At 42.5% G+C, this 25,434-nt stretch overlaps 1 protein-coding gene across 27 annotated transcripts in view; it reads right to left on the bottom strand.

Moving 5' to 3' along the window:
- nrxn3a (neurexin 3a) overlaps positions 1 to 25,434 on the bottom strand; it is a 442,954-nt gene that overhangs the window by 41,524 nt on the left and 375,996 nt on the right. For all 27 annotated transcript variants that reach the window (XR_002955173.2, XR_002955175.2, XR_002955174.2 and 24 more), the window contains 2 exons: positions 20,898 to 20,987; positions 18,941 to 19,248 (listed from right to left, as the gene is read on the bottom strand). Coding sequence is in view for 23 of the 27 variants with exons in the window: in XM_024436833.2 (XP_024292601.1) it covers positions 18,941 to 19,248; positions 20,898 to 20,987 (398 nt within the window). In the remaining 4 variants the exon portion in view is untranslated. The remainder of the gene's footprint in view (positions 1 to 18,940; positions 19,249 to 20,897; positions 20,988 to 25,434) is intronic.

Raw genomic sequence — 25,434 nt, 5'->3', positions numbered from 1 at the left:
AACTCGAGAAATGAAAAACACAGCCACTCCATTGAACAGCAGGCTAACGTTAGTGGTTTCTTTGCAATGCTTGCAATTAGCCACTGATTCCTTCCAAATGACTCATTGTTAAATTTGCGATTTCCAACTTGTTGTGTAATGGCCGATGAGCACCGATAAGTTTTATCTATAATTTCTCTTCATTATTTCTCTTCATATGACAAGGATTAAAAAGGATTTGCTAGTAGATTGTCAATTTAATTCATGATGATGATTGCTAGCTAAAACTTGTGTTGATATCAGTCCAATCAAAGCTACTGTACATATAACGTGATTTAACATCATTTTATCTGTGGCCAATGACCTTGAGCCTTCTTGGAAGGGCACTTAACGTAATATAACTCTGTGGCAGGACCCAATGGGCTGAAATTCTGGATGTCTACCCTTACTAAGGACTTAAACGTGGCGATGACGTACTGTCCCATGAGTGACAGAACACTGAGTCAATCATGGTGCAATGCTCCTATTTTCTGCTGGCTCACCCCACCACCACAGAAAGCACTAAGCTAGGCTGAAACACCTGCATTTTGGAGCTGCCTAACTCAAGAAAACAAAAAAGAGACTGTGTGTATGCAGCTTTATTATCTAATTGATACATATATATTTAATTACATTGTTTGCAAACTGATATGTGACACAAATTAATTCCAAAACAACATGCAAAACAGGTAAGCCCCCAAAACATTTTTTTTTATATGTACAGTTGAAGTCATTAAAACTCGTTTACATACACTTAGGTCATTAAAACTCATTTACATACACTTAGGTCATTAAAATTCGTTTTTCAACCACTCCAAACATTTCTTGTTAACAAACTATAGTTTTGGCAAGTCGGTCAGGACATCTACTTTGTGCATGATAAGTCATTTTCCAATAATTGTTTACAGACAGACTATTTCACGTCTAATTCACTGTATCACAATTCCAGTGGGTCAGAAGTTTACATACAATAAGTTGACTGTGCCTTTAAAAAGCTTGGCAAATTCCAGAAAATAATGTAATGGCTTTAGAAAATTCTGATAGGCTAATTGACATCATTTGAGTCAATTGGAGGTGTACCTGTGGATGTATTTCAAGGCCTACCTTCAAACTCAGTGCCTCTTTGACATCGTGGGAAAATCAAAAGAAATCAGCCAAGATCTCAGAAAAAAAATGTAGACCTCCACAAGACTGGTACATCCTTGGGAGCAATTTCCAAACGCCCTGAAGGTACCACTTTAATCTGTACAAACAATAGTACGCAAGTATAAACACCATGGGACAACGCAGCCATCATACCACTCAGGAAGGATTCGCGTTCAGTCTCCTAGAGATGAACGTACTTTGGTGCGAAAAGGACCTTGTGAAGATGCTGGAGGAAACAGGCACAAAAGTTTCTATATCCACAGTAAAACGAGTCCTATATCAAAATAACCTGAAAGGCTGCTCAGCAAGGAGGAAGCCACTGCTCCAAAACCACCATAAAAAAGCCAGAATACGGTTTGAAACTGCACATGGGGACAAAGATCGTACTTTTTGGAAAAATGTCCTATGGTCTGGTCAAACAAAAATAGAACTGTTTGGCCATAATGACCATCATTATGTTTGGAGGAAAAAGGGGGAAGCTTGCAAGCCGAAGAACACCATCCCAACCGTGAAGCACGGGGGTGGCAGCATCATGTTGTGGGGGTGCTTTGCTGCAGGAGGGACTGGTGCACTTCACAAAATAAATGGCATCATGAGGGAGGAAAATGATGTGGATATATTTAAGCAACATCTCAATACATCAGTCAGGAAGTTAAAGCTTGGTCGCAAATGGGTCTTCCAAATGGACAATGATCCCAAGCATACTTCCAAAGTTGTGACCAAGTGGCTTAAGGACAACAAAGTCAAGGTAATGGAGTGGCCATCACAAAGCCCTGACCTCAATCCTATAGAAAATTTGTGGGCAGAACTGAAAAAGCGTGTGCGCACAAGGAGGCCTACAAACCTGACTCAGTTACACCAGCTCTGTCAGGAGGAATGGGCCAAAATTCACTCTTGTGGAAGGCTACCTGAAACGTTTGACCCAATTTAAAGGCAATACTACCAAATACTAATTGCATGTATGTAAACTTCTGAGCCACTGGGAATATGAAAGAAAGAAGGAATAAATAAATAAAAGCTGAAACAAATCATTATTTCTACTATTATTCTGACATTCCATAGTCTTAATATAAAGTGATCCTAACTGACCGAAGACAGGGAATTTTTACAAGGATTAAATGTCAGGAATTGTGGAAAAACTGAGTTTAAATGTATTTGGCGAAGGTGTATGTAAACTTCCGACTTCAACTGTATATCCACAGTAAAACGAGTCCTATTTAAATTGCTTAAAATGTGGGGTTCAAAACACAGGTCACCACTATTCATATTATGCATAAAACTGACAAAACGTAATCATAATTTGTATGCATTATGGTGGCCATTGGCTCAACTTACCCCATGGCCATTGGCTCAATTTACCACAAGGCAAAAATGTTGACTATATCAGCCCACACAGCTACACGGATGCACTTTCATGCTAGGTTTAGGACCTCAAATTGTAGCTTATAGAGACCCTAACTGATGTATAAAACGTTCTTAAAACAATATACTTCGGTTTAGATACAAGCATCATGAAACCTCTATTTTCAACCTTTGTGAAAATATTTTTGGGGGACCTATCTTGCTTATCACTTTTTCCATGTGGTTTCTTCCTTCACAGACTGAAATTATGACATCTATGACATCAACCAATATTTGGTTAGCTGGTTCATTTTGTGTACAGTTTCCTAGAAACTAGAGGTGGCTCAACTAACCCTTTGGCTCAACTTACCCCAATCTCTCCTACTGACTGTATTAGCTCAATTAACCTCAACTCTACCAATTATTCCAGCAGCCAATGGGGAACAACAAAAGAAGACAAACAAAGCGGGAAATAAACAGTACAAACTGAATTTACCTTTTAAATGTGGTGGATAAGACGGATGACTGAAGAGAACGGCCTGGAGGACAATGTTGTGCATTTTTAAATGGCTGCCAATCAAACACTGCCTCTCTCTCCTCCCTTGTTCGCACTCTCTCTCTCTCCCTCATTTGTTTTCTGTCTCATGAGCAAACTCGCACTGAAAGTCAGAATGTATTAAAAGGATGTTAATGGAGAACCTTGGAGGCTTGACCATGTTCATTCTACGGTAGCTCTACACTGTTTAAAAACAATCTATTTCATCTTGTTATCTAAGCTCTATCAGTGACGGTCGGTGCCATTTAAGATGAGGGAGGACGATAAATTTTTGTTATGAGCATGGCCTTATTTCTATTACAGCATATTGGATGACTGTCATTCAAATTCCGTTCACCCAGTTCAATGTAACATCGATAGGTTTATGCTACTACATGATACTTGAATTTTCTCTATATCCATCATGAGGTTAATACAACCTAGCCTATGAATAAAAGTTTTCAGAGACAAATTTGAGTAATGAAGATGGACAGAAAGTGACACATTCAATACCGCATTGCACACTCTAGCATCTAGCTGACCTAGGGTTTAAACATTAGTCCAACAGTTGAAAACAAGAGTTTTTAAAGGACAAATTCAGGTATGTTTATCCCCTTTTCATTCCGTTTGCTTCCATTTAAGAAACATTATTCAACAGAATCGGCGGAATGAATACACCCCTGATCACCCGCAAACACGGCTCACTTTCAAAGCAGCCGCATACAAACAGCACAATCCCTTTGCTCATTGTATAATTCCTTCTCGCATCAATACGCTTTCCTCCTCTCACCTTTCCCTTCGCTTGTGGACTTAATTGCACAACACAACAGCTGTCTGTGACCAGGTGAAAAAACCTTTCCAAGCCAAACCAAGCCATACCATAATCACTAACCACTACACACAGCCTACATCGTTGTCACCATATTAGCTAACGTCACAGTCAACATAGCTACTAGAACTAACACGTTAGTAAACCCACTACAATCATGCAGTACAGTGTACAGCAAGCAGTTTAGCAGTTACACCGGCGGACCCCGGTGGCAATAAACTAATTTAACCAAAAGCTTACCTTGACTTGGAAGAGTTCCAGTGTTAGATAGCCATAGCCAGCTAGCTAACATATAATTCCTCTCTGTTTGAGCCAGGTGTTTGAGTAGGTTAAACAAGCTAGCTGCATTCACTAGCTAAGTAAGTGAACTGTGAAAAAAAATACAACAAAATATAGCTCGCTCTCTCTCGCTTCTCCTTTGTTTTTTGAAGAAATTCATTTGTTCAAAACTATTCAACTATTGTCTTTCTCTCTGAGGCAGCTACTCACCACATTTTATGCACTGCAGTGCTAGATAGCTGTAGTTTATGCTTTCAGTACCAGATTATTTATCTGATCCCTTGATTGGGGGGCAACATGTCAGTTCATGCTGCAAGAGCTCTGATTGGTTGGAGGACTACTGCGTAAGTCTATGGAAGGTGGTGAGAACCATGAACCTCCTAGGTTTTGCATAGAAGCCAATGTACCCAGAGGTGGACCAGGATGTCTTGCTCCCAGACAGACTAAATAACTTTTTTGCTCGCTTTGAGGACAATGCAGTGCCACTGACATGGCCCGCTACCAAAACCTGCGGACTCTCCTTCACTGCAGCTGACGTGAGGAAAACATTTAAACGTGTTAACCCTCGCAAGGCTGCAGGCCCAGACGGCATCCCCAGCCACGTCCTCAGACCAGCATGCTGGTATGTTTACGGACATACTCAATCAATCCTTATCCCAGTCTGCTGTTCCCACATGCTTCAAGAGGGCCACCATTGTTCCTGTTCCCAAGAAAGCTAAGGTAACTGAGCTAAACGACTACCTATTAGCACTCACTTCCGTCATCCTGAGGTGCTTTGAGAGACTAGTCAAGGACCATATCACCTCCACCCTACCAGACACCCTAGACCCACTCCAATATGCTTACCGCCCCAATAGGTCCACAGACGACGCAATCGCAACCACACTGCACTAACCCATCTAGACAAGAGGAATACCTATGTGAAAATGCTGTTCATCGACTACAGCTCAGCATTTAACACCATAGTACCCTCCAAACTCGTCATCAAGCTCGAGACCCTGGGTCTCGACACCGCCCTGTGCAACTGGGTACTGGACTTCCTGACGGGCCGCTCCCAGGTGGTGAGGGTAGGTAACAACATCTCCACTTCGCTGATCCTCAACACTGGGGCCCCACAAGGGTGCGTTCTGAGCCCTCTCCTGTACTCCCTGTTCACCCACGACTGAATGGCCATGCACGCCTCCAACTCAATCATCAGGTTTGCGGACGACACTACAGTGGTAGGCTTGATTACCAACAACGACGAGACGGCCTACAGGGAGGAGGTGAGAGCCCTCGGAGTGTGGTGTCAGGAAAATAACCTCACACTCAACGTCAACAAAACAAAGGAGATGATTGTGGAATTCAGGAAACAGTAGAGGGAGCACCCCCCTATCCACATCGCCGGGTCAGTAGTGGAGAGGGTTGTAAGTTTTAAGTTCCTCGGCGGACAAACTGAATTGTTCCACCGTAGTGTTCAACCTCAGGAGGCTGAAGAAATTCGGCTTGTCACCAAAAGCACTCACAAACTTCTACAGATGCAAAATCGAGAGCATCCTGTCGGGCTGTATCACCGCCTGTTACGGCAACTGCTCCGCCCACAACCGCAAGGCTCTCCAGAGGGTAGTGAGGTCTGCACAACACATCGCCGGGGGCAAACTACCTGCCCTCCAGGACACCTACACCACCCGATGTCACAGGAAGGCCATAAAGATCATCAAGGACAACAACCACCTGAGCCACTGCCGGTTCACCCCGCTATCATCCAGAAAGCGAGGTCAGTACAGGTGCATCAAAGCAGGGACAGAGAGACTGAAAAACAGCTTCTATCTCAAAGCCATCAGACTGTTAAACAGCCATCACTAACATTGAGTGGCTGCTGTCAACATACTGACTCAACTCCAGCCACTTTAATAATGGAAATTGATGTAAAAGAAATTATCACTAGCCACTTTAAACAATGCCACTTAATATAATGTTTACATACCCTACATTACTCATCTCATATGTATATGTTTATACTGTACTCTATATCATCTACTGCATCTTGCCTATGCCGTTCTGTACCATCACTCATTCATATATCTTTATGTACATATTCTTTATCCCTTTACACTTGTGTGTATAAGGTAGTAGTTGTGGAATTGTTAGGTTAGATTACTCGTTGGTTATTACTGCATTTTCGGAGCTAGAAGCACAAGCATTTCGCTACACTCGCATTAACATCTGCTAACCATGTGTATGTGACAAATCAAATTTGATTTGACTAGCTGTCCTCTGGCTACACCATGGTGCTACGCCAGAGAGTGCTGTGGAGGATACTGTAGACCTTCATTGCAAAACAGTGTGTATTTATGAATTATTATATATTTAGTATAGTTTCATCCCAGAATTATAACTGTTTTAGTGTTTAATTTTGTTGTGTTTAGTTTTTATGAAATTCATTGAGGTAGATGGTCTTCCCCTCCCCCCTCTGAGGAGCCGCCACTGAGCTCTATAGTGGGGGTGCGGAGGAGTATTTTTGTCCGAGCAATAAAGGCCTAGTTCACACATTTTTTTTACATTAAAAAAAAAGTTATTATTATTCATTTATTTTTCGGCTAGGATTGGATTGGAACCAGTGCTATAGTCATTTGACACAAAAATATAGGTCTTTGGCCACGCACACCAGCATTGGGTTTGGCCTTCGAAAGAGCAATGCATATGCTGAAAATACCTCATCCCTATTATAAAATATGGTGGTGGATCTTTGATGTTATGGGGCAATTTTGCTTCCACTGGTCCTGGGGCCCTTCTTAAGGTCAAGGGCATCATGAACTTTACCAAGTACCAGGACATTTAGCGTGGTCGCCATCTATGTGGAGATATTACATTCCACTCCTTGCCACTTCTGTCATTTGCCAAAGAGACTGGCAGTTCAGCAATCTTCAAATATGAACATTCTATCATTAATGAGCTTGAGGAGATCAGAAGACTTGATCCTAATTCGATAACCCTCACAGGTATCATCTAACCATAATATTTATAATCATAATTTATACATTTTATTGGAAACATTATAACATAGGGCATTCTGAAGTAATACATTTCATTGGAAACATAAAAATTGCCGTGGGGAGAACAGAAGCTTCCCGTTTACTACATTTTTACCACCAGCCAATGTGGTCAATGTGATTTTTCATTGGGAGGGACGTCTAACGTGGATCGCTAAAATAATGATTATAATAATCTATAAGCTACATATATATATATAAACTATAAGCTACATTTGGCAGCCAAGCACCAGTGATCAGTGTAGCCATTTATCGTACAGACATGAAACACTATCTTCACACCTAGAATTTTTTTAAACAAGCTTCCGTCATAGACTCAATTGAATAAAAAAAAGAATGAAGAATTACAGGGGGCAGTTTGGGAAAAACGAATGTCCATTCAGAAAGTATCCTAAAGTAGCCTGTCTGGCCTCCATATTAATAAGAGAGGAGGGACAAATAATGAAATAATGATGAAATGAGCATAACAAAATTGTAAAAATGTAAGGAAGTCATGATGAGTAGCAAGTGCGGAGGACTGACGACAGGTGCCAGTTTTGTGTTTGTTTCCTCTCATTAATGGGATGCAACTGAAGCAAATGTAGCTCAATTGAATCTTGTGGCCTAATATATTTTCCGTATCGTTATTTATTTTTCTCATTACGGACCCCTCTCTAGCCACTTTGAACAACATGATCTTGCATTGACACTGCCTTCTCAAAGGAATGACTGCAGCATGTCGTAACGGTATTGTTTATTGTTGTTCATAAAATTCAAATTCTATATGGCGTATTTGCGCGCACCCATGTTCCATTATGTTGCCATGGAAAAAATTCATATTGTTTCCAACTACCAACCAGCAACTGTACCGTAAATCTGGCTGCATATTGAACATTGAGAGTGCTGAAAGGCCAGTCTTTTTGGCAAGTGAAAGGAGTGATAAGGACTGGAATGTTAGTTAAAAATACTGGTACTCAGACTAGGTTGCCTCTGCCAAGACAATAACCCCAAGCACACATCAAAATCCCAAAAGAACAGGTTAATTGTCCACAAAAATCAACATTTTGCAATGACCATCTCAGTCTCCAGAAGCACAGATAAAGGATATCAAGGATCTGGAAATATTCTGTATGGAGGACTGGTCTAAGATCCCTCCCAATGTGTTCTCCAAAAAAGGCTTAGTGTCGTTATCCTTGCAAAGGGAGGGTGCAAGAGTATTGAAAACAGGGGAGGCAATCATTTTGACCCCTATCTTTTTGAGAGGTAAAAAACATTACTTGTCAAACAAATTCTCCTACTCTGAGCAATTGTATTAGTAAAAAAGTATATCAATTTTTACAATATCGATCAGCATTTGTATTATTTAATTATACAGTATTTTTTTCTCATCTTCATCAGGGGATCAATAATTCCGGACCGCACTGTGTAAATAGACACACACACTCTCCCCCAGAAATGCCACTTCAGACACTGAGGAGCACAATTAGATTACCTGCAAACTGTGACGGACAGCTTGTTTACCCATCCTGTTTGCTCAAATTAAGACGAGCGAAAGCAAACATGACTGTAAGGGCCACTTTGTGTGGTGTGTGTGTAGTAGCAGCTTGTTGACCTAGCCTACTGTTGAGACCTAGCCTACTTTAATGAGAATCCCCCTGCCAGTTCACACTACACACACACCACTAACTAACCCCACACAGAGGTATACCATAGGCTTACAGTTTTGTAGTACTGCTATACTGATACACATGCCTTCTACAGACATGAGTAGTGAGATGGGGAGTGTATGAGTACATTGATTGAGGGCCACTCAACCCACTGACCACAAGTTATCTTCTATGGTCTCTCTCTCTCTCTATCTCTCTCTCCCTCTCCCTCTCCCTCTCCCTCTCCCTCTCCCTCTCCCTCTCCCTCTCCCTCTCCCTCCCTGGGTTTATTGGTGAGATAACAAATGCCTGGTCAGCCAGAGAGAGAAAGAAAGTGGAAGAGGATGTGATAAACACGGCTCTCCTGTCCGTGTCACTTCCTCTCTGGGCTGTTATTTATCACCTGCTTCAGATTGACCTCCACAGGAAATTCATCCTCCATTAAATTAGACAAATAAATAAAAATCACTTCCTTCTATTGGCCCCCTTTGACATTTTTAATTTGATAGAGTACCTGCTATTGAGCATTCACAAGCCTCTCAAATCTTCCATTTCTAATCTGTCTCTATCGCTCTCTCTACGAGCTCCGCAAATCCTTTAGAGACGCAAAAAGACAATACAGACTCAAACTTGAATTGATGCTCGACAACTCAGACTTGCGTCGCATGTGACAAGGACCACAGCTTTCTAAACCTCCCATCCATATAGAAATGAAAGATTAAATAAAATGTCCTCGGGATCTATATAAGTGGAACGAATTGTGCTAAGAGAAACGGAAGAAGCTACAGTTCATGAGGAAGTTTAAGTAATGGTCTGACAAGAACACTAGCTATTAATGTAGATGTTAAGATGTGTATTTTAAGGTAATGTTCCACCCTCTGCAACTGGATCTTGGAATTCCTGATGACCAGACCACAGGTTGTGAGGATTGGCAACAACACCTCCTCCACACTGACTCTTAACACAGGGGCCCCCCAGTGTGTCTTCAGTCCTCTGCTGTACTCCGTTAAGCCACGACTGCGTGGCTTTGCACGACACCAACTCCATCATCAAGTTATGTTGACGACACTATGGTTGTAGGCCTGATAACCAACAACAAAGAGTAAGGGAGGAGGTAAGTGAACTGGCATTGTGGTGTCATGACAACAACCTCTCCCTCAACATTAGCAAAACAAAGGAGTTGATTGTTGATTTCAGGAAGCAGAGGAGTGAACATGCCAAATCAAATCAAATTTTATTTGTCACATACACATGGTTAGCAGATGTTAATGCGAGTGTAGCGAAATGCTTGTGCTTCTAGTTCCGACAATGCAGTAATAACCAACAAGTAATCTAACTAACAATTCCAAAACTACTGTCCTTATACACAGTGTAAGGGGATAAAGAATAGAGCAGCATAGGCAAGATACAGTAGATGGTATCGAGTACAGTATATACATATGAGATGAGTATGTAAACAAAGTGGCATAGTTAAAATGGCTAGTGATACATGTATTACATAAGGATGCAGTAGATGATATAGAGTACAGTATATACGTATGCATATGAGATGAATAATGTAGGTTATGTAACATTATATTAGGTAGCATTGTTTAAAGTGGCTAGTGATATATTTTACATCATTTCCCATCAATTCCCATTATTAAAGTGGCTGGAGTTGAGTCCGTGTCAGTGTCAGTGTGTTGGCAGCAGCCACTCAATGTTAGTGGTGGCTGTTTAACAGTCTGATGGCCTTGAGATAGAAGAGGTTTTTCAGTCTCTCGGTCCCAGCTTTGATGCACCTGTACTGACCTCGCCTTCTGGATGATAGCGGGGTGAACAGGCAGTGGCTCGGGTGGTTGTTGTCCTTGATGATCTTTATGGCCTTCCTGTAACATCGGGTGGTGTAGGTGTCCTGGAGGGCAGGTAGTTTGCCCCCGGTGATGCGTTGTGCAGACCTCACTACCCTCTGGAGAGCCTTACGGTTGTGGGCGGAGCAGTTGCCGTACCAGGCAGTGATGCAGCCCGCCAGGATGCTCTCGATTGTGCATCTGTAGAAGTTTGTGAGTGCTTTTGGTGACAAGCCGAATTTCTTCAGCCTCCTGAGGTTGAAGAGGCGCTGCTGCGCCTTCTTCACGATGCTGTCTGTGTGAGTGGACCAATTCAGTTTGTCAGTGATGTGTATGCCGAGGAACTTAAAGCTTGCTACCCTCTCCACTACTGTTCCATCGATGTGGATAGGGGGGTGTTCCCTCTGCTGTTTCCTGAAGTCCACAATCATCTCCTTAGTTTTGTTGACGTTGAGTGTGAGGTTATTTTTCTGACACCACACTCCGAGGGCCCTCACCTCCTCCCTGTAGGCCGTCTCGTCGTTGTTGGTAATCAAGCCTACCACTGTAGTGTCGTCCGCAAACCTGATGATTGAGTTGGTGGCGTGCATGGCCATTCAGTCGTGGGTGAACAGGGAGTACAGGAGAGGGCTCAGAACGCACCCTTGTGGGGCCCCAGTGTTGAGCATCAGCGGGGTGGAGATTTTGTTGCCTACCCTCACCACCTGGGGGCGGCCCGTCAGGAAGTCCAGTACCCAGTTGCACAGGGCGGGGTCGAGACCCAGGGTCTCGAGCTTGATGACGAGCTTGGAGGGTACTATGGTGTTGAATGCCGAGCTGTAGTCGATGAACAGCATTCTCACATAGGTATTCCTCTTGTCCAGATGGGTTAGGGCAGTGTGCAGTGTGGTTGAGATTGCATCGTCTGTGGACCTATTTGGGCGGTAAGCAAATTGGAGTGGGTCTAGGGTGTCAGGTAGGGTGGAGGTGATATGGTCCTTGACTAGTCTCTCAAAGCACTTCATGATGACGGAAGTGAGTGCTACGGGGCGGTAGTCGTTTAGCTCAGTTACCTTAGCTTTCTTGGGAACAGGAACAATGGTGGCCCTCTTGAAGCATTTGGGAACAGCAGACTGGTATAGGGATTGATTGAATATGTCCGTAAACACACCGGCCACCTGGTCTGTGCATGCTCTGAGGGCGCGGCTGGGGATGCCGTCTGGGCCTGCAGCCTTGCGAGGGTTAACATGTTTAAATGTCTTACTCACCTCGGCTGCAGTGAAGGAGAGTCCGCATGTTTTCGTTGCAGGCCGTGTCAGTGGCACTGTATTGTCCTCAAAGCGGGCAAAAAAGTTATTTAGTCTGCCTGGGAGCAAGACATCCTGGTCCGTGACTGGGCTGGTTTTCTTCTTGTAGTCCGTGATTGACTGTAGACCCTGCCACATACCTCTTGTGTCTGAGACGTTGAATTGAGATTCTACTTTGTCTCTGTACTGACGCTTAGCTTGTTTGATAGCCTTGCAGAGGGAATAGCTGCACTCTTTGTATTCGGTCATGTTACCAGTCACCTTGCCCTGATTAAAAGCAGTGGTTCGCGCTTTCAGTTTCACGCGAATGCTGCCATCAATCCACATCAATGGGACTGCTGTAGAGAGAGTCACGGGTCCTCTCCAAATACTACCGCTGCACCATCGAGAGCGTTTTAACCGGTTGCGGCCTGGTACAGGAATTGCTCCGTCCACGACCGCAGGGTAGTGAAGGCGGCCCAGTACATCACTGGGACCGTGTTCCCACCCATCCAGGATATCTACCTGAGGAAGGCACGCAGCATCATCAAGGACCCCTCACACCCCAGCCACGAGCTGTTCTCTGCCTTACTGTCGGGCAGACGGTATTGGAGCATGAGGTCTGTTACCAACAGCCTCAGAGACAGTTCCTATCTACAAGCCATCAGACTGCTGAACACTTGAACTGGACTAACCAGCTGCTCTGGTTCTTTGCACCTTAGCACGCATGCACTCACTCATTCACACACCCACACATACATACACTGACAAAACATTAAGAACGCATGCTCTTTCCATGACATAGACTGACCAGGTAAATACAGGTGAAAGCTATGATCCCTTATTGATATCCCCTGTTAAATCCACTTCAATCAGTGTAGATGAAGCGGAGGATTAAAAAATGATTTTTAAAGACTTGAGACATGGATTGTGTATGTATGCCATATGTGGGCCTTTGAATGGGGTATGGTAGTAGGTGCCGGGTGCACCACATTGTGTCAAGAACTACAATGCTGCTGGGTTTTTCACGTTCCTGTGTGTATCAAGAATGGTCCACCACCCAAAGGACATCCAGCCAACTTGACACAACTGTAGGAAGCATTGGAGTCAACATGCTTTCAACACCTTCTAGAGTCCATGACCCGACGAATTAAGGCTGTTCTGAGGACAAAGGGAGGGGGGGTTGCAACTCAATATTAGGAAGGTGTTCCTAATGTTTGGTATACTCCGTGTACATACACACATCACAACTGCTGCTACCAGACGCTTATTTTACTGCTCAATTTATACACTTGCCCCCCATCCCCTCCTTCCCCAATACACGTGTAAATATTGGACTAAATTGTGCCTTCCTGTATTATATTTATGCTAAAATGTTCAAGATATTCTATTGAGCCATTTACTTTATGTTCATATTCTTATCTTTTATTATTTCTTATTGTTTGTCGAAATGATCCTGCAAGTAAGCATTTTGTTGGCCGATGTATACCATGCATATCCCGTACATATGGCTAATAAAACATGAAACCTGAGACTCTCTCTCATCGTTCCTTTGTCTGTTTTCTTTTCTGCTCTTTTGATGTACTCTTGTGTTTTGCATATAATTTGCCTGCAGTCCATCCAGAGAAAACAGGGTTAGGTTTGTGATGCTTGACTGAGTTACGGTAAGATCAGCTCTGTGTTCCTTTCACAGGTAAAGAGGATACTCCCACACCCTTCTGAGAGGAGTACTAATAAAACACTAGCCAATTAGAATGTGACCAATCCTGCCTTGTTTCATTACAAAATGTTGTAATTGTAAAGAATTCAGTTCCCAGCAATAAGTCTATCTAGGTCTATGTATACTGAACAAAAATATAAACGCAACATGCAAAGTGTTGGTCCCATGTTTCCCATGTTTCGCCCCCCATGGTCCCATGTCAGGGCGGCAGGGTAGCCTAGTGGTTAGAGCATTGGACTAGTAACCGAAAGGTTGCAAGTTCAAATCCCCGAGCTGACAAGGTACAAAATCTGTCGTTCTGCCCATGAACAGGCAGTTAACCCACTGTTCCTAGGCTGTCATTGAAAATAAGAATTTGTTCTTAACTGACTGGCCTAGTAAAAAAAAATAATAAAAAAATGTTTCATGAGCTGAAATAAAATTTCCCAGAAATGTTCCACATGCACAAAAAGCTTATTTATCTAAAATGTTGTGCACACATTTGTTTACATCCCTGTTAGTGAGCATTTCTCTTTGTCAAAATAATCCATCCACCTGACAGGTGTGGCATTTCAAGAAGCGGATCATTACACAGGTGCACCTTGTGCTGGGGACAATAAAAGGCCACTCTAAAATGTGCATTTTTGTCACACCACACAATGCCACAGATGTTTCAAGTTTTGAGGGAGCGTGCAATTGGCATGCTGACTGCAGGAATGTCCACCAGAGCTGTTGCCAGAGAATTTAATGTTAATTTCTCTACCATAAGCCTCCTCCAGCGTCATTTTAGAGAATTAGGCAGTACATCAACCAGCCTCACAACCGCAGTCCACGTGTAACCATGCTAGCCAACGACCTTACATCCGGCTTCTTCACCTGTGGGATCAGCTGAGACCAGCCACCCGGACAGCTGATGAAACTGAGGAGTATTTCTGTCTGTTATGAAGCCCATTTGTGGGGAAAAACTCATTCTGATTGGCAGGGCCTGGCTCCCAAGTGAGTGGGCCTATGACCTCCCAGGTCCACCCCATGGCTGCGCCCCTGCCCAGTCATGTGAAATCCATAGATTAGGACCAAATGTATTTATTTCAATTGACGGATTTCCTTATATGAACTGTAACTCAGCAATCTTGTGCATCTTGTGTTTATATTTCTGTTCAGTATAGTTCTAGATTTCATTCACCTCATAGCAAGGGTGTTGCAGGCATCGGTAGTTTAAACTTATAAACTTAACATGGGTAAAACATCAGGGTGTAGTTAAACATTCACAAAAGCCTTTCTAGGAACAGTGTACTGCTCTACAGTAGCTGTGCTCTGCGCCGAGAAAGGCTTGTGGCGCTAGCTAAAGCTGAGCTCGCGTCATTCAACATTAGCCCCTCCATACTGTATGTCAAAGTCTCTCTGTGGAGAGTTATGGCTTTAATATCATGACCACTAGCCAGGTCCATTTGTTCTCCGGGGTACCTATGAAATGGTCATCGTGATTATGTTTTTACTCAGCCACAGACTTTTATTGGCTCCAAGCTGAAAAGTGTTTGTAAAGCATTTTGATTTAGATGGCCAGAGAGAGAGAGAGAGAGAGGGGGAGAGAGAGAGAGAGAGAGAGAGAGAGAGAGAGAGAGAGAGAGAGAGAGAGAGAGAGAGAGAGAGAGAGAGAGAGATCAGTTGGAATGAAGATGCTTTTAGAGTTTTTGGAGGGGACACATACAGTATACTAAGACACAAATGTGATCCTGACATCACATGCAGTGCCTTCGGAAAGTATTCAGACACCTTGACTTTTTCCACATTTTGTTACGTTACAGCCTTATTCTAAATGGATTAAATAAATAAAAATCCTCATTAATCTACACACAATACCCCATAGTGATAAAGTAAAAACAGTTTTTTAGGAATGTTTACAAATTTATTAAAAATAAAAAATAGAAATACCTTATTTACGTTAAGTTTTAAGACCCTTTGCTATGAGACTCAAAATTGAGCTCTGGTGCATCCTGTTTCCATTGATCATGCTTGAGATGTTTGGAGTCCACCTGTAGTAAATTCAATAGTTTGGACATGATTTGGAAAGGCACACACCTGTCTATATAATGTCCCACAGTTGACAGTGCATGTCAGAGAAAAAACCAAGCCATGAGTTCGAAGGAATTGTTTGTAGAGCTCTGAGACAGGATTTTGTCGAGGCACACATCTGGGGAAGGGTACCAAAACAATTCTGCAGCATTGAAGGTCTCCAAGAACACAGTGGCCTCCATCATTCTTAAATGGAAGATGTTTGGAACCACCAAGACTCTGGAGCTGGCTGTCCGGCCAAACTAAACAATAGCGGGAGAAGGGCCTTGGTCAGGCAGATGAACAAGAACCCGATGGTTCAGAGTTCCTCTGTGGAGATGGGAGAACCTTCCAGAAGGACAACCATCTCTGCAGCACTCCACAAATCAGGCCTTTATGTTAGAGTGGCCAGACGAAAACCACTCCTTAATAAAAGGCACATGACAGCCAGCTTGGAGTTAGCCAAAAAGCACCAAAATACTCTCAGACCAGGAGAAACATTATTCTCGGGGCTGATTAAACAAAGATTGAACTCTTTAGCCTGAAGTGTCACGTCTGGAGGAAACCTGGCACCATCCCTACGGTGATGCATGGTGGTGGCAGCATCATGTTGTGGGGATGTTTTTCAGGGACTGGGAGACTAGTCGGGATCGAGGTAAAGATCAATGGAGCAAAGTACAGATTTCTTTGATGAAAACCTGCTCCAGAGCTCTCAGGACCTCAGACTGGGGCGAAGATTCACTTTCCAACAGGACGACAACCCTAAGCACACAGGAAATACAACGCAGAAGTGGCTTCGGGACAAGTCTCTGAATGTCCTTGAGTGGCCGAGCCAGAGCCCGGACTTGAATCAGATCAAACATCTCCAGAGAGACCTGAAAATAGCTTTGCAGCAATGCTCCCCATCCAACATGACATAGATTGAGAGGATCTGCAGAGAAGAATGGGTGAAACTCACCAAATACAGGTGTGCCAAGGTTGTCACGTCCTATCCAAGAAGACTAGATGCTGTAATCGCTGTCAAAGGTGCTTCAACAAAGTACCAAGTAAAGGGTCGGAATACTACTTTTTTTCTTTCAGAAATTATCCAAAACTTAAAAACAATTATTTTTGCTTTGTCATTATGGGTTATTGTGTGTAGATTGATAAGGGGAATTTTTAAAATACATTTTAAAATAAGGCTGTAACGTAACAAAATGTGTAAAGAGTCAAGAGATTTCAATACTTTCCTAATGCACTGTATGTCCAATCTATCCTCCCATTTTGTTATTATAATATAAATAGAGAATATATTAATATACTGAACAAAAATATAAACACAACATGTAAAGTGTTGGTCCCATGTTTCATGAGCTGAAATAAAATATCCCAGAAATTTTCCATAAAAGCTTATTTCTCTCTGAGTTTGTGTACAAATGTGTTTCTATCCCTGTTAGTGAGCATTTCTCCTTTGCCAAGATAATCCATCCACCAGACAGGTGTGGCATTTCAAGAAGCTGATTAAACAGCATGATCATTACACATGTGCACCATGTGCTGGGGACAATAAAAGGCCACTCTAAAATGTTTGTCACACAACACAATGCCACAATGCGTGTAATTGGCATTCTGACTGCAGGAATGTCTACCTGTACCGTTGCTAGAAAATTGAATGTTCATTTCTCTACCATAAAACGTTGTTTTAGAGAATTTGGCAGTACGTCCAACCGGCCTCACAACCGCAGTCCACGTGTAACCATGCCAGCCATCGACTTCCACATCTGGCTTCTTCACCTGCGGGCTCGTCTGAGACCAGACCAGGACAGCTGAGGTGTATTTCTGTCTGTAATAAAGCCCTTTTGTGGGGAAAAACTCATTCTTATTGGCTGGGTCTGGTTCCCAAGTGGGTGGGCCTTTGCCCTCCCAGACCCATCCATGGCTGTGCCCCTGCCCAGTTGTGAAATCCACTGATTAGGGCCAAATTAATTTATTTGAATTGATTGATTTCTTTATATGAACTGTAACTCAGTAAAATAATTGAAATTGTTGCATGCTGCATTTATATTTTTGTGCAGTATAAATTAATATTTAATATTTTCATGTGTAATATTAATATAATATTTGATAGATGTCCAGTAGATAATGAATGGGGAAAGTCTGGTATACAAAATATAGTCATTCAAAGAAAATGCCCCACTTACCTGTAAATCAAAGCACCCATAACCACACCTGGGCCTAAACAAACCATCCCAACTGACACCTGATACAGTGGCTGGAGGTGCTAGAAAGCATGCAGGGCTTTGTACACAATGGTTTGCATAATATGAAAAACACCTAGCGCACCTGAACACACCAGGGTAAGTGTGACAATAACTCTCTCTCTGTTTCCCAGAAACAGAACGAACAGACACAGACCTCGGTTCAAATACTTCACTTCTCTTTTTTTCGACCTGCACTCTTAGAGCTCGGAACATATGAATTTCACTGTGCCCTGCGATTACATCTGCGACCCTGTGCATGTGACTAATAAACGTATCTAATCTAATCATCTAATCTAACACTATTTGAAATCTTTCAGAATCATTGAGTGTTTGCCTGCCTGGAGTGTCAAATGGATGGGGTTTTCTGTTTTGTGACTATTCTAATAGTCCATTAAACCAGGCAAGCTCAATTAAGCACAAATAAATTATCTGAATAATTAAAAATAGTATTTGAACCCATAGGTCCGACAGACAGGTAGGTTTTCAAGAGTTTTCCCTTTCCTGGCCTCATTTATATAAAAATAATATAAAAACATCTTGTAAAAAAGATGGTATTTGGGCTATGTGGTTATTTGTAGTGTAAAACAGGCAGGTAGAGATGATGAAGGGCTTAGGGCTAATTTCTCCATCTAAACCACAGGGTCTCTGAGCGTGCCTCTGTCTCTTGGGAGAAGATGGGGCTGTCGTGGTCCTCCACACACAGCTGTTCAGGGGACATGTATGGAGCACATATAGTATACGTTGGTATGTGGCTGGTAATCTCTATGCTGTTGATATGGCTGTATGCATGTATTCTCAGGTTAGCATGACATCATCTGTATATCTCCTGTGACATGTTCATTGAGATTTTGTGTATGCCAATGGTGGTATACACATTAATACATGAAACACTTACATGTCTTGGTTTGTCAAAGGTACGCCGAGCAACCCTCAGCACCAATGAAAATTCTAACCATACCCTCCTCTCTCAAGATCTACCTCACCCTATCATACACCAACTCCACCCAATGATATCACCCCTCTCCTCTCCTCCCCGTCCCCAGGCCCTACCTGTATGGTGGGAGAGGAGCGGTGCTTGCGGGTGGTGGTGGTGGACATGGTGGTGGTGGTCTCAATAAAGGTGGTGGACATCTCGGGGGGCTGGGCGGTGGTGCGAGCCGACCCGGCCACAGAGGGCACGTCGCCTACCAATCGGACACTGCCGTTGATCTTGATGTTGGGGTTGCTCTCGGCAGCCATGTTGAGGACCTTGAGGCCGTTGTAGTAGAGGCCGGACAGCTGACCCTGGAAGGGCCGACTGCGGTCGCTGCCACCGATGGTGACTGTGGCCTGGGTGTTGAATATTGTTAGCTGCCGACCTAAAGGATGGAACCAGACAGAGGTCATTCACATCAAGGAACAACAAGAGATGGAGTAGGAAAATAAGGTCTGTTTTTTTAATTCAATATCCAAACTGTTCTTGAAATGGGAGGAGATGTTGGTTGACTCAAAGATCCGTCTTCATATGATAAATGTTGGTCTGCCATGACCTCATTGTGTGTGTGTGCGTGCGTGCGTGCGTGTGTGTGTGTGTGTGTGTGTGTACGGCACACATATAAGTCCTTGACAATCAAAAGGTCCTTACAGTATATTGTCGAGGTCACTATGAGGTCGGTTGTAAAAACCTTTATGGTGAAACTATAAAGAAAGGTCAACTGAAGAGGCTATAACTAGCCTGGGCCCAGGGAGCTAACCCCAAATATACAGGGTCAACACGTCTGGCTACAAGGGTGATGTCTCCCAGGATGGATTCACTGTAGAAAGGTCATCATGTTGTTAGCCGTAATTACGAGATTACGGGTTGTGATCTGAGGCTGAGGGAGGAGAGGAGAGAGGAGGACGGAAAGGAGGAGAAAAGGTCAAAGCTTTATGTCTGTCTCCTCAAACTGGCCCTTTGGGGCAGCCTCTGATCAGCTGCATCTAATAAGGCTAGAGCTAATGCCATAGCTAAGAAGACAAAGACTGGGGTAGGGACGAATGTTTAAAAGGCTAGGGCAAATGCTTAAGCCTGAAAGAAGAGGTAGGAAACAATGTTTAATAGGCTTGGGCAAATGCTTAAGCCTGAAAGCAGAGAAAGGAACTGATGTCTAAAAAGCTAGGGCTAAGGCCAAAGGTATACATCAGGTGGGCAGGAATCTGAAAGAGAAAAGCAGTACACGAAAAGAGGTTGTCGAGTTTCAAATGGGAAAAATTATTGCCAAATGGATATTTATATCACATGTCAAATCTAAGTATTCTAAGTAATATCACTGACACAACATCTTGAATAAGCGTATATTTGAAACCTAAAACAACAAAAAATCGTAATATTCAACTTAGCAAGTATTGAGTAAACTGTTGAGCTGTTAGAAAATTGTTTACCCAGTTTAATGCAATCATTCTCCAATGCCATCAACATATAATTCTGGTTACAGAATTAATAAATGAAAAAATTATTGTACATCAAATGATTATTAACTGACTCAACATTGTAGATGTACAACAGCATATTGATTCATGCATTAGGTGACTACTTTCATTTGAAATTGCATTCAAGTTTAAATGGGTGTTAAAGGGACTTTAAGGAGATACTTGAGCTTTGTTATTTCTGTTTTATCGTAAAGCTAATTTTAGAAGGATTCAAGATGTAGAGTATATGAAATCATCTTTTCATGTCTAATATGAACACGAGATAGGATGGAATATTATCTTCAATAGCAGTCCCTTTAACTGAGTAGAATGATTATGAATTATGAACTATCATGAGATTTATTTGGGTAATTAACTTGGTTACCAAAAAATCTAATCAAATGCATTTGAATTGAGAAAGAAAATGAGGTTAGGAAGTTATTAGTTCATGCTAAAATCATATTTTAAAGTAGTAAAATAAATTCAAAGTATCAGTTCAGCAGGCAAATGCAAAAATAAAAAGTTAAATGTTGAGCTCAATAGAAGAGAATTTAAAAGTTAGAAGTTGTGTTAAGGTTACCTTTCTCTTGTAGCCAGTCCACTACTGGCCGGGCGTATTTCAATGGGAATTTCTTAGTGGCAATTTCAAGGCGTTCATTATCGGTTGTCGCTGTTTAAAGTTTAAAAAACATTTAAAACATTTAGAAAACAGTCTGCATTTGGCATCAGGCATTTTAACACAATTTAAACACATGCTCACTTCAAACTATTGTTTTCATTTTCATGCAAGCAGTTAAAAAAATGTTAAACCTTTAATTGCAGGTTAGAATTGATGTCTTGTTTATGAGATAGGTGGCAAAGTGTTAAGAGTAAAGTGTTAACAAATAGAGGTCATTTGCTGCTCTGCTGGTTTTCACAAGGCTTTTACTAACAGGCGACAGAAGAACCACTATATTTTTGGCATTCAATTCATTTAAACATTGACAAAGATATTTAGAGCCATCATAAAAACCAGCATTTTTTTTTCTCATGCGATGAAGTGTATTCAAGTATCTTAAATAAATAACAGTTAACCAACCCTTCCAATGCACATGCAACATGCAACCATTTTATACTATTAGGACAGTTCATGGGCATTAAGGTGGACTTAGCAACAGTTTGCGTCTTTTTCTTCAAATCCAACATTAAGAACAGAAAATAGGAGTAAAGCTGTGATAATAGCAATTTTCACTGGACAGCATTTGCTTTTTCTTCCCCAGAAACCAGTTCACCTCAGTAGTCAAAGAAGGTTTAGTGTGTGTGCATGTGCGTGCGTGCGCGTGTGCATTTACACACCATACTGGGAAACAGGGAAAGACCTTGGGGGCAAATGGAGGTGGAACAGTAGGGGTGGCAAAGGAATAGGGTTGAATATGCTTTTGGATGTTTTAGGATGGGTATGCTGTTGGTGTAGAAACGCCTGCTGTTTCCACACCAGAGTCAAGTCGTGATGGGAGACAAGTAACCCCTATGGGGAGACACGCTGCCACAGGGTAGGAACCAAGGAAACCAAGGTAGGAGCCAAATTCCAGGACCCCAAAGAGACAGGGGTACCTTAGGGCCCACCCAAAGTGAGAACCCCTACCACGTATCTTCCCTCCTTTTCTATCCCCTAAAGAGAGACCTCATTTCAGCCTTCTGCAAAGATAGAGAGACAGCAGGTAGCTGTGTGTGTGAGTGTGTGTGTCTGCACGAGTCCACGTGTGTGTGTTTCATGCTCTTTACCCTGCCTGCAGTATGTTTGCTGCTCTACAGGGGCCTTATTTCTAACTGTTGCATAAATTTCACACAATTTCTGCACGCGCCATTTCTGAAAAGTCTGCGCAAGTAAACACATATTGAGATGTTATAAACTTGCCGTAAAATGTATGCCATTCAAATACATGTTTGCCGCTATAAACCAGACCTGTCGAAAACTGTGCACGCGTGAATGAGACATTAAATCTCTGCCTGAAAACTCCTCCATTCACCTAATATGGTGCCAATAACTACCTTTATCTGCTGTACAATTTGGAACTATTGGCATTATGCCACGGCATGCAAAAGACAAATTGTTGTTCAATATTTAGTTTATCAATAGATTATTGGGTTTATATACCCTGCCTTGGTATAGGCTCTTGAGATTAAATAGACAATGATGTCGCGCTCCTATCGCACAGCAATACTGTAGCCTACCCATACTGTCAAATATTTGACATAAGCTACCGGTCTATTTACTCTGTTGGCAGAATGTTTTCATCTTTAGCAGTAATTTATGCTGTATCTGGAAAAGGACTGTGACAGTTTTTGAATGAGAAAACAACGGCAAATTGTCATGGACCTGTCAACAGAACGTTTGAATTCAACAATGTTTTTTCTAACGACTTTTCCCCCCCAACCTAAACATGATGGACTGTCACTGACCGCAAATTCTAAAAACATTGCAGGGCAGGCTACTAAAAAAAAACACATTTTATATCTACTTGACTTTTTAATTTATTTTTTATAGTACTACTGATATTCATTACTGCATTGTTGGGAAAGAGCAAGCAAAAAAGGCATTTCACTGTACTTGTGCATGTGACAATAAAAACTTGAAACTTGATAGATACTTCAATGTAAAAGATCAGCTGTTAAATTCGACTGTATACCGGTATTATAAACCACGCGGCCTACGATATTGCAAAACTTGAAATGCAAATAGCCTATCTCTTCACTAGGCTACTAGGCCCAATTAAATGAGAGATGCACATGGTAATTTGTTGTGTGGCTCCTTCCCTAACATGAACCCATCATGGCCAGAAAAGGTGAGGAATATATTCTGCAATGGCTATGAAAATCAAATAGGAAAAATATTCCTATGTCTAATTATAAGATTCCTACGTCTAATTATAAACATAGATTTGAACTCTTCTTGCTAATGGCAAAAGGTTGCAGTCTTATAAATATGTTATCCTGTTTTCATTTTTGTATGAATAAGCCTTTCGTCAAATCCCCCATTTGCACAAAATACTTACTTGCCAGCTTGAAATACAATATTTCAACCACTAGCAGATGGGCATACACATGGTCTGAAGGTTTGCGTGAAAATTGATGCACGCATATTTTGGGATATATTTCGTACTTACGCAAGGTTTATAAATAAGGCCCCAGATATTGTCAAATTTGCTTTACAAATGAAATAGATCCTTCCCAGGCACTAAAATAGCATCAGTTCCATAGATGTCACCTTCATTGGTGTTACTGTCTGAAGACTGACAGCATTTCAAGATATAGAACAAAGAAATAAATCTCACAAAAGCTCTGACGAAGGCCTTGAGGCCGATACTTAAAGCTTCTTAAAGAGCAGTGACACTATCAAGAGCAATGTGCGGGTTTCATCTTCTTTTTTTCTCAAGATAAAGAACAAAAAGAAAGATGGAGTGAGACATTATGGATGCCTCTATACTTATTGCATGATGCAGTTTATATTTGCATCAGTTACTGTCAAATCAGGAAGCATATCATTTCCATAATGATTCATTCACCCAATCACCCTTGTGATTGCTATGGAAAGCAATCTTATGCCTGGACTGTGGTGTGTGTGTGGGTCTGTGTTTATCTCTCACTCTCTATCAGTCCTGCTCACCATCCCACACTTCCTCTCTCTATTACCACTCTCTTAATTCTATATGCCTACATCTAAAATTCTCTGTTTCTTCCCCTAACATTTCCTCCCTGAGTGGAACCACTGACAGAATTCATTTGCACGGGGCTCTCTGACTCTCCCAGAGGGCCGTCTCGCTCTCTCCCTCTCCCCTCCCAACTCCACCCCCCCTCCCCTCTCTTCACTCTCCTTGATGCTGACTGCCTAGCCCAATGGAAATAGGAGCCTCCTTCTGGAAGATTTCCCCTCAGTATCTCTAAGAGACAATGGCAGTCCGGGTCCTTTATCTGGCCATCCGCACTGCTCTCATTTAAATCACAGGATTAGACGCCTGGCTCACACTGAAAGGCTTATCTCTCCCCCCTTCCCTCCATCCCTTCCTCCCTCCCTGCATTCCCCGCGGCCCCCAGTAGAGATTTATAGGGGCGGGAGATTCTGTTTTCGATAGCAGTAATTGTATTTGGCTTGTAGGGTACACAAGTATTTATCCACGACACCATTACCTTAAATCCTCTGCAGATAAAGGTGGCCCAAGGTGTTTCTTATCCAATCACACCACCTCTCTCTATCGTTCACTCCCTCTCTTTCTCTTTCTCTCTCTCGATCTTTGAGAAAATGTATATGTGTTGTCAGGTTTTCTGAAAGTGACAGAGTTGGGTCCATGTTGTGAACTGCTCTGCAGTGCGTAAGGCAGCATCTAGGGTCTCACATGGACCACCGTCTTTCTGTTCTCCTCCCCACAGACACAGAAGACTTCTTGGATCATGGACACGCTTTCCCAATACCGAGAAGAGAGCGGAAAGTCCCCGGGCACGGTAGACTCCTCCTTATCATCTCCCAGATGGAGCCATAGGCCGACATACCTATCAATCAACCCAATCAATAGGAGGTCAATTCTCCGTACTTATCAAGTTCTGAGACGCCGGCTTGCCAGTCAAAGGGGAGGAGCTGGCCTCAGAGGCAGGCTATAGTGTTCCGCTCCCTCGTCTCCATTGTGTGTCGAGCCAGTTGCAGAAAGCTAGAGGGAAAATAAACCTGCGACGGAGTGGCTGTCACAGGGTGGCTCAGACGAAACGCAGCCTCATTCATATGAAACAGGGGGCCTGTGCAAATGAAAGCAATCATCCTCAAACACGCCGTGTGTCTTTTGAATGCAGCTCCTGATAAGCTAGGAGGAGGTGCTGCTTTTTCAAGGCAATTTGCTGCAGAGTATTTCTTCTCTTTCTCTTTTCTCCATTCCTCTCTTCTCCACAACAAGCGTGACTCTGGTAATCGATTCCTATCTCTCTAGCTATTAGGGTTGGGAAATATCCAGATTTCCATGCCTTCATACTGTTCCTGTACCATCCCGGGGTATAAGGTATTACCCGCAGTGCACACAAGGGGGAACTATTTCTTTCCAAGCGTAATGTTTTTTAAATAATAATAATTATGGTAACAAATGCAAACAAAG

This window comes from Oncorhynchus tshawytscha, linkage group LG11, assembly GCF_018296145.1.
Source record: "Oncorhynchus tshawytscha isolate Ot180627B linkage group LG11, Otsh_v2.0, whole genome shotgun sequence".
NCBI lineage: Eukaryota > Metazoa > Chordata > Actinopteri > Salmoniformes > Salmonidae > Oncorhynchus > Oncorhynchus tshawytscha.
The sequence above is the reverse complement of the archived record's forward strand: the minus strand, read 5'-3'. Positions and strand labels throughout refer to the sequence as shown.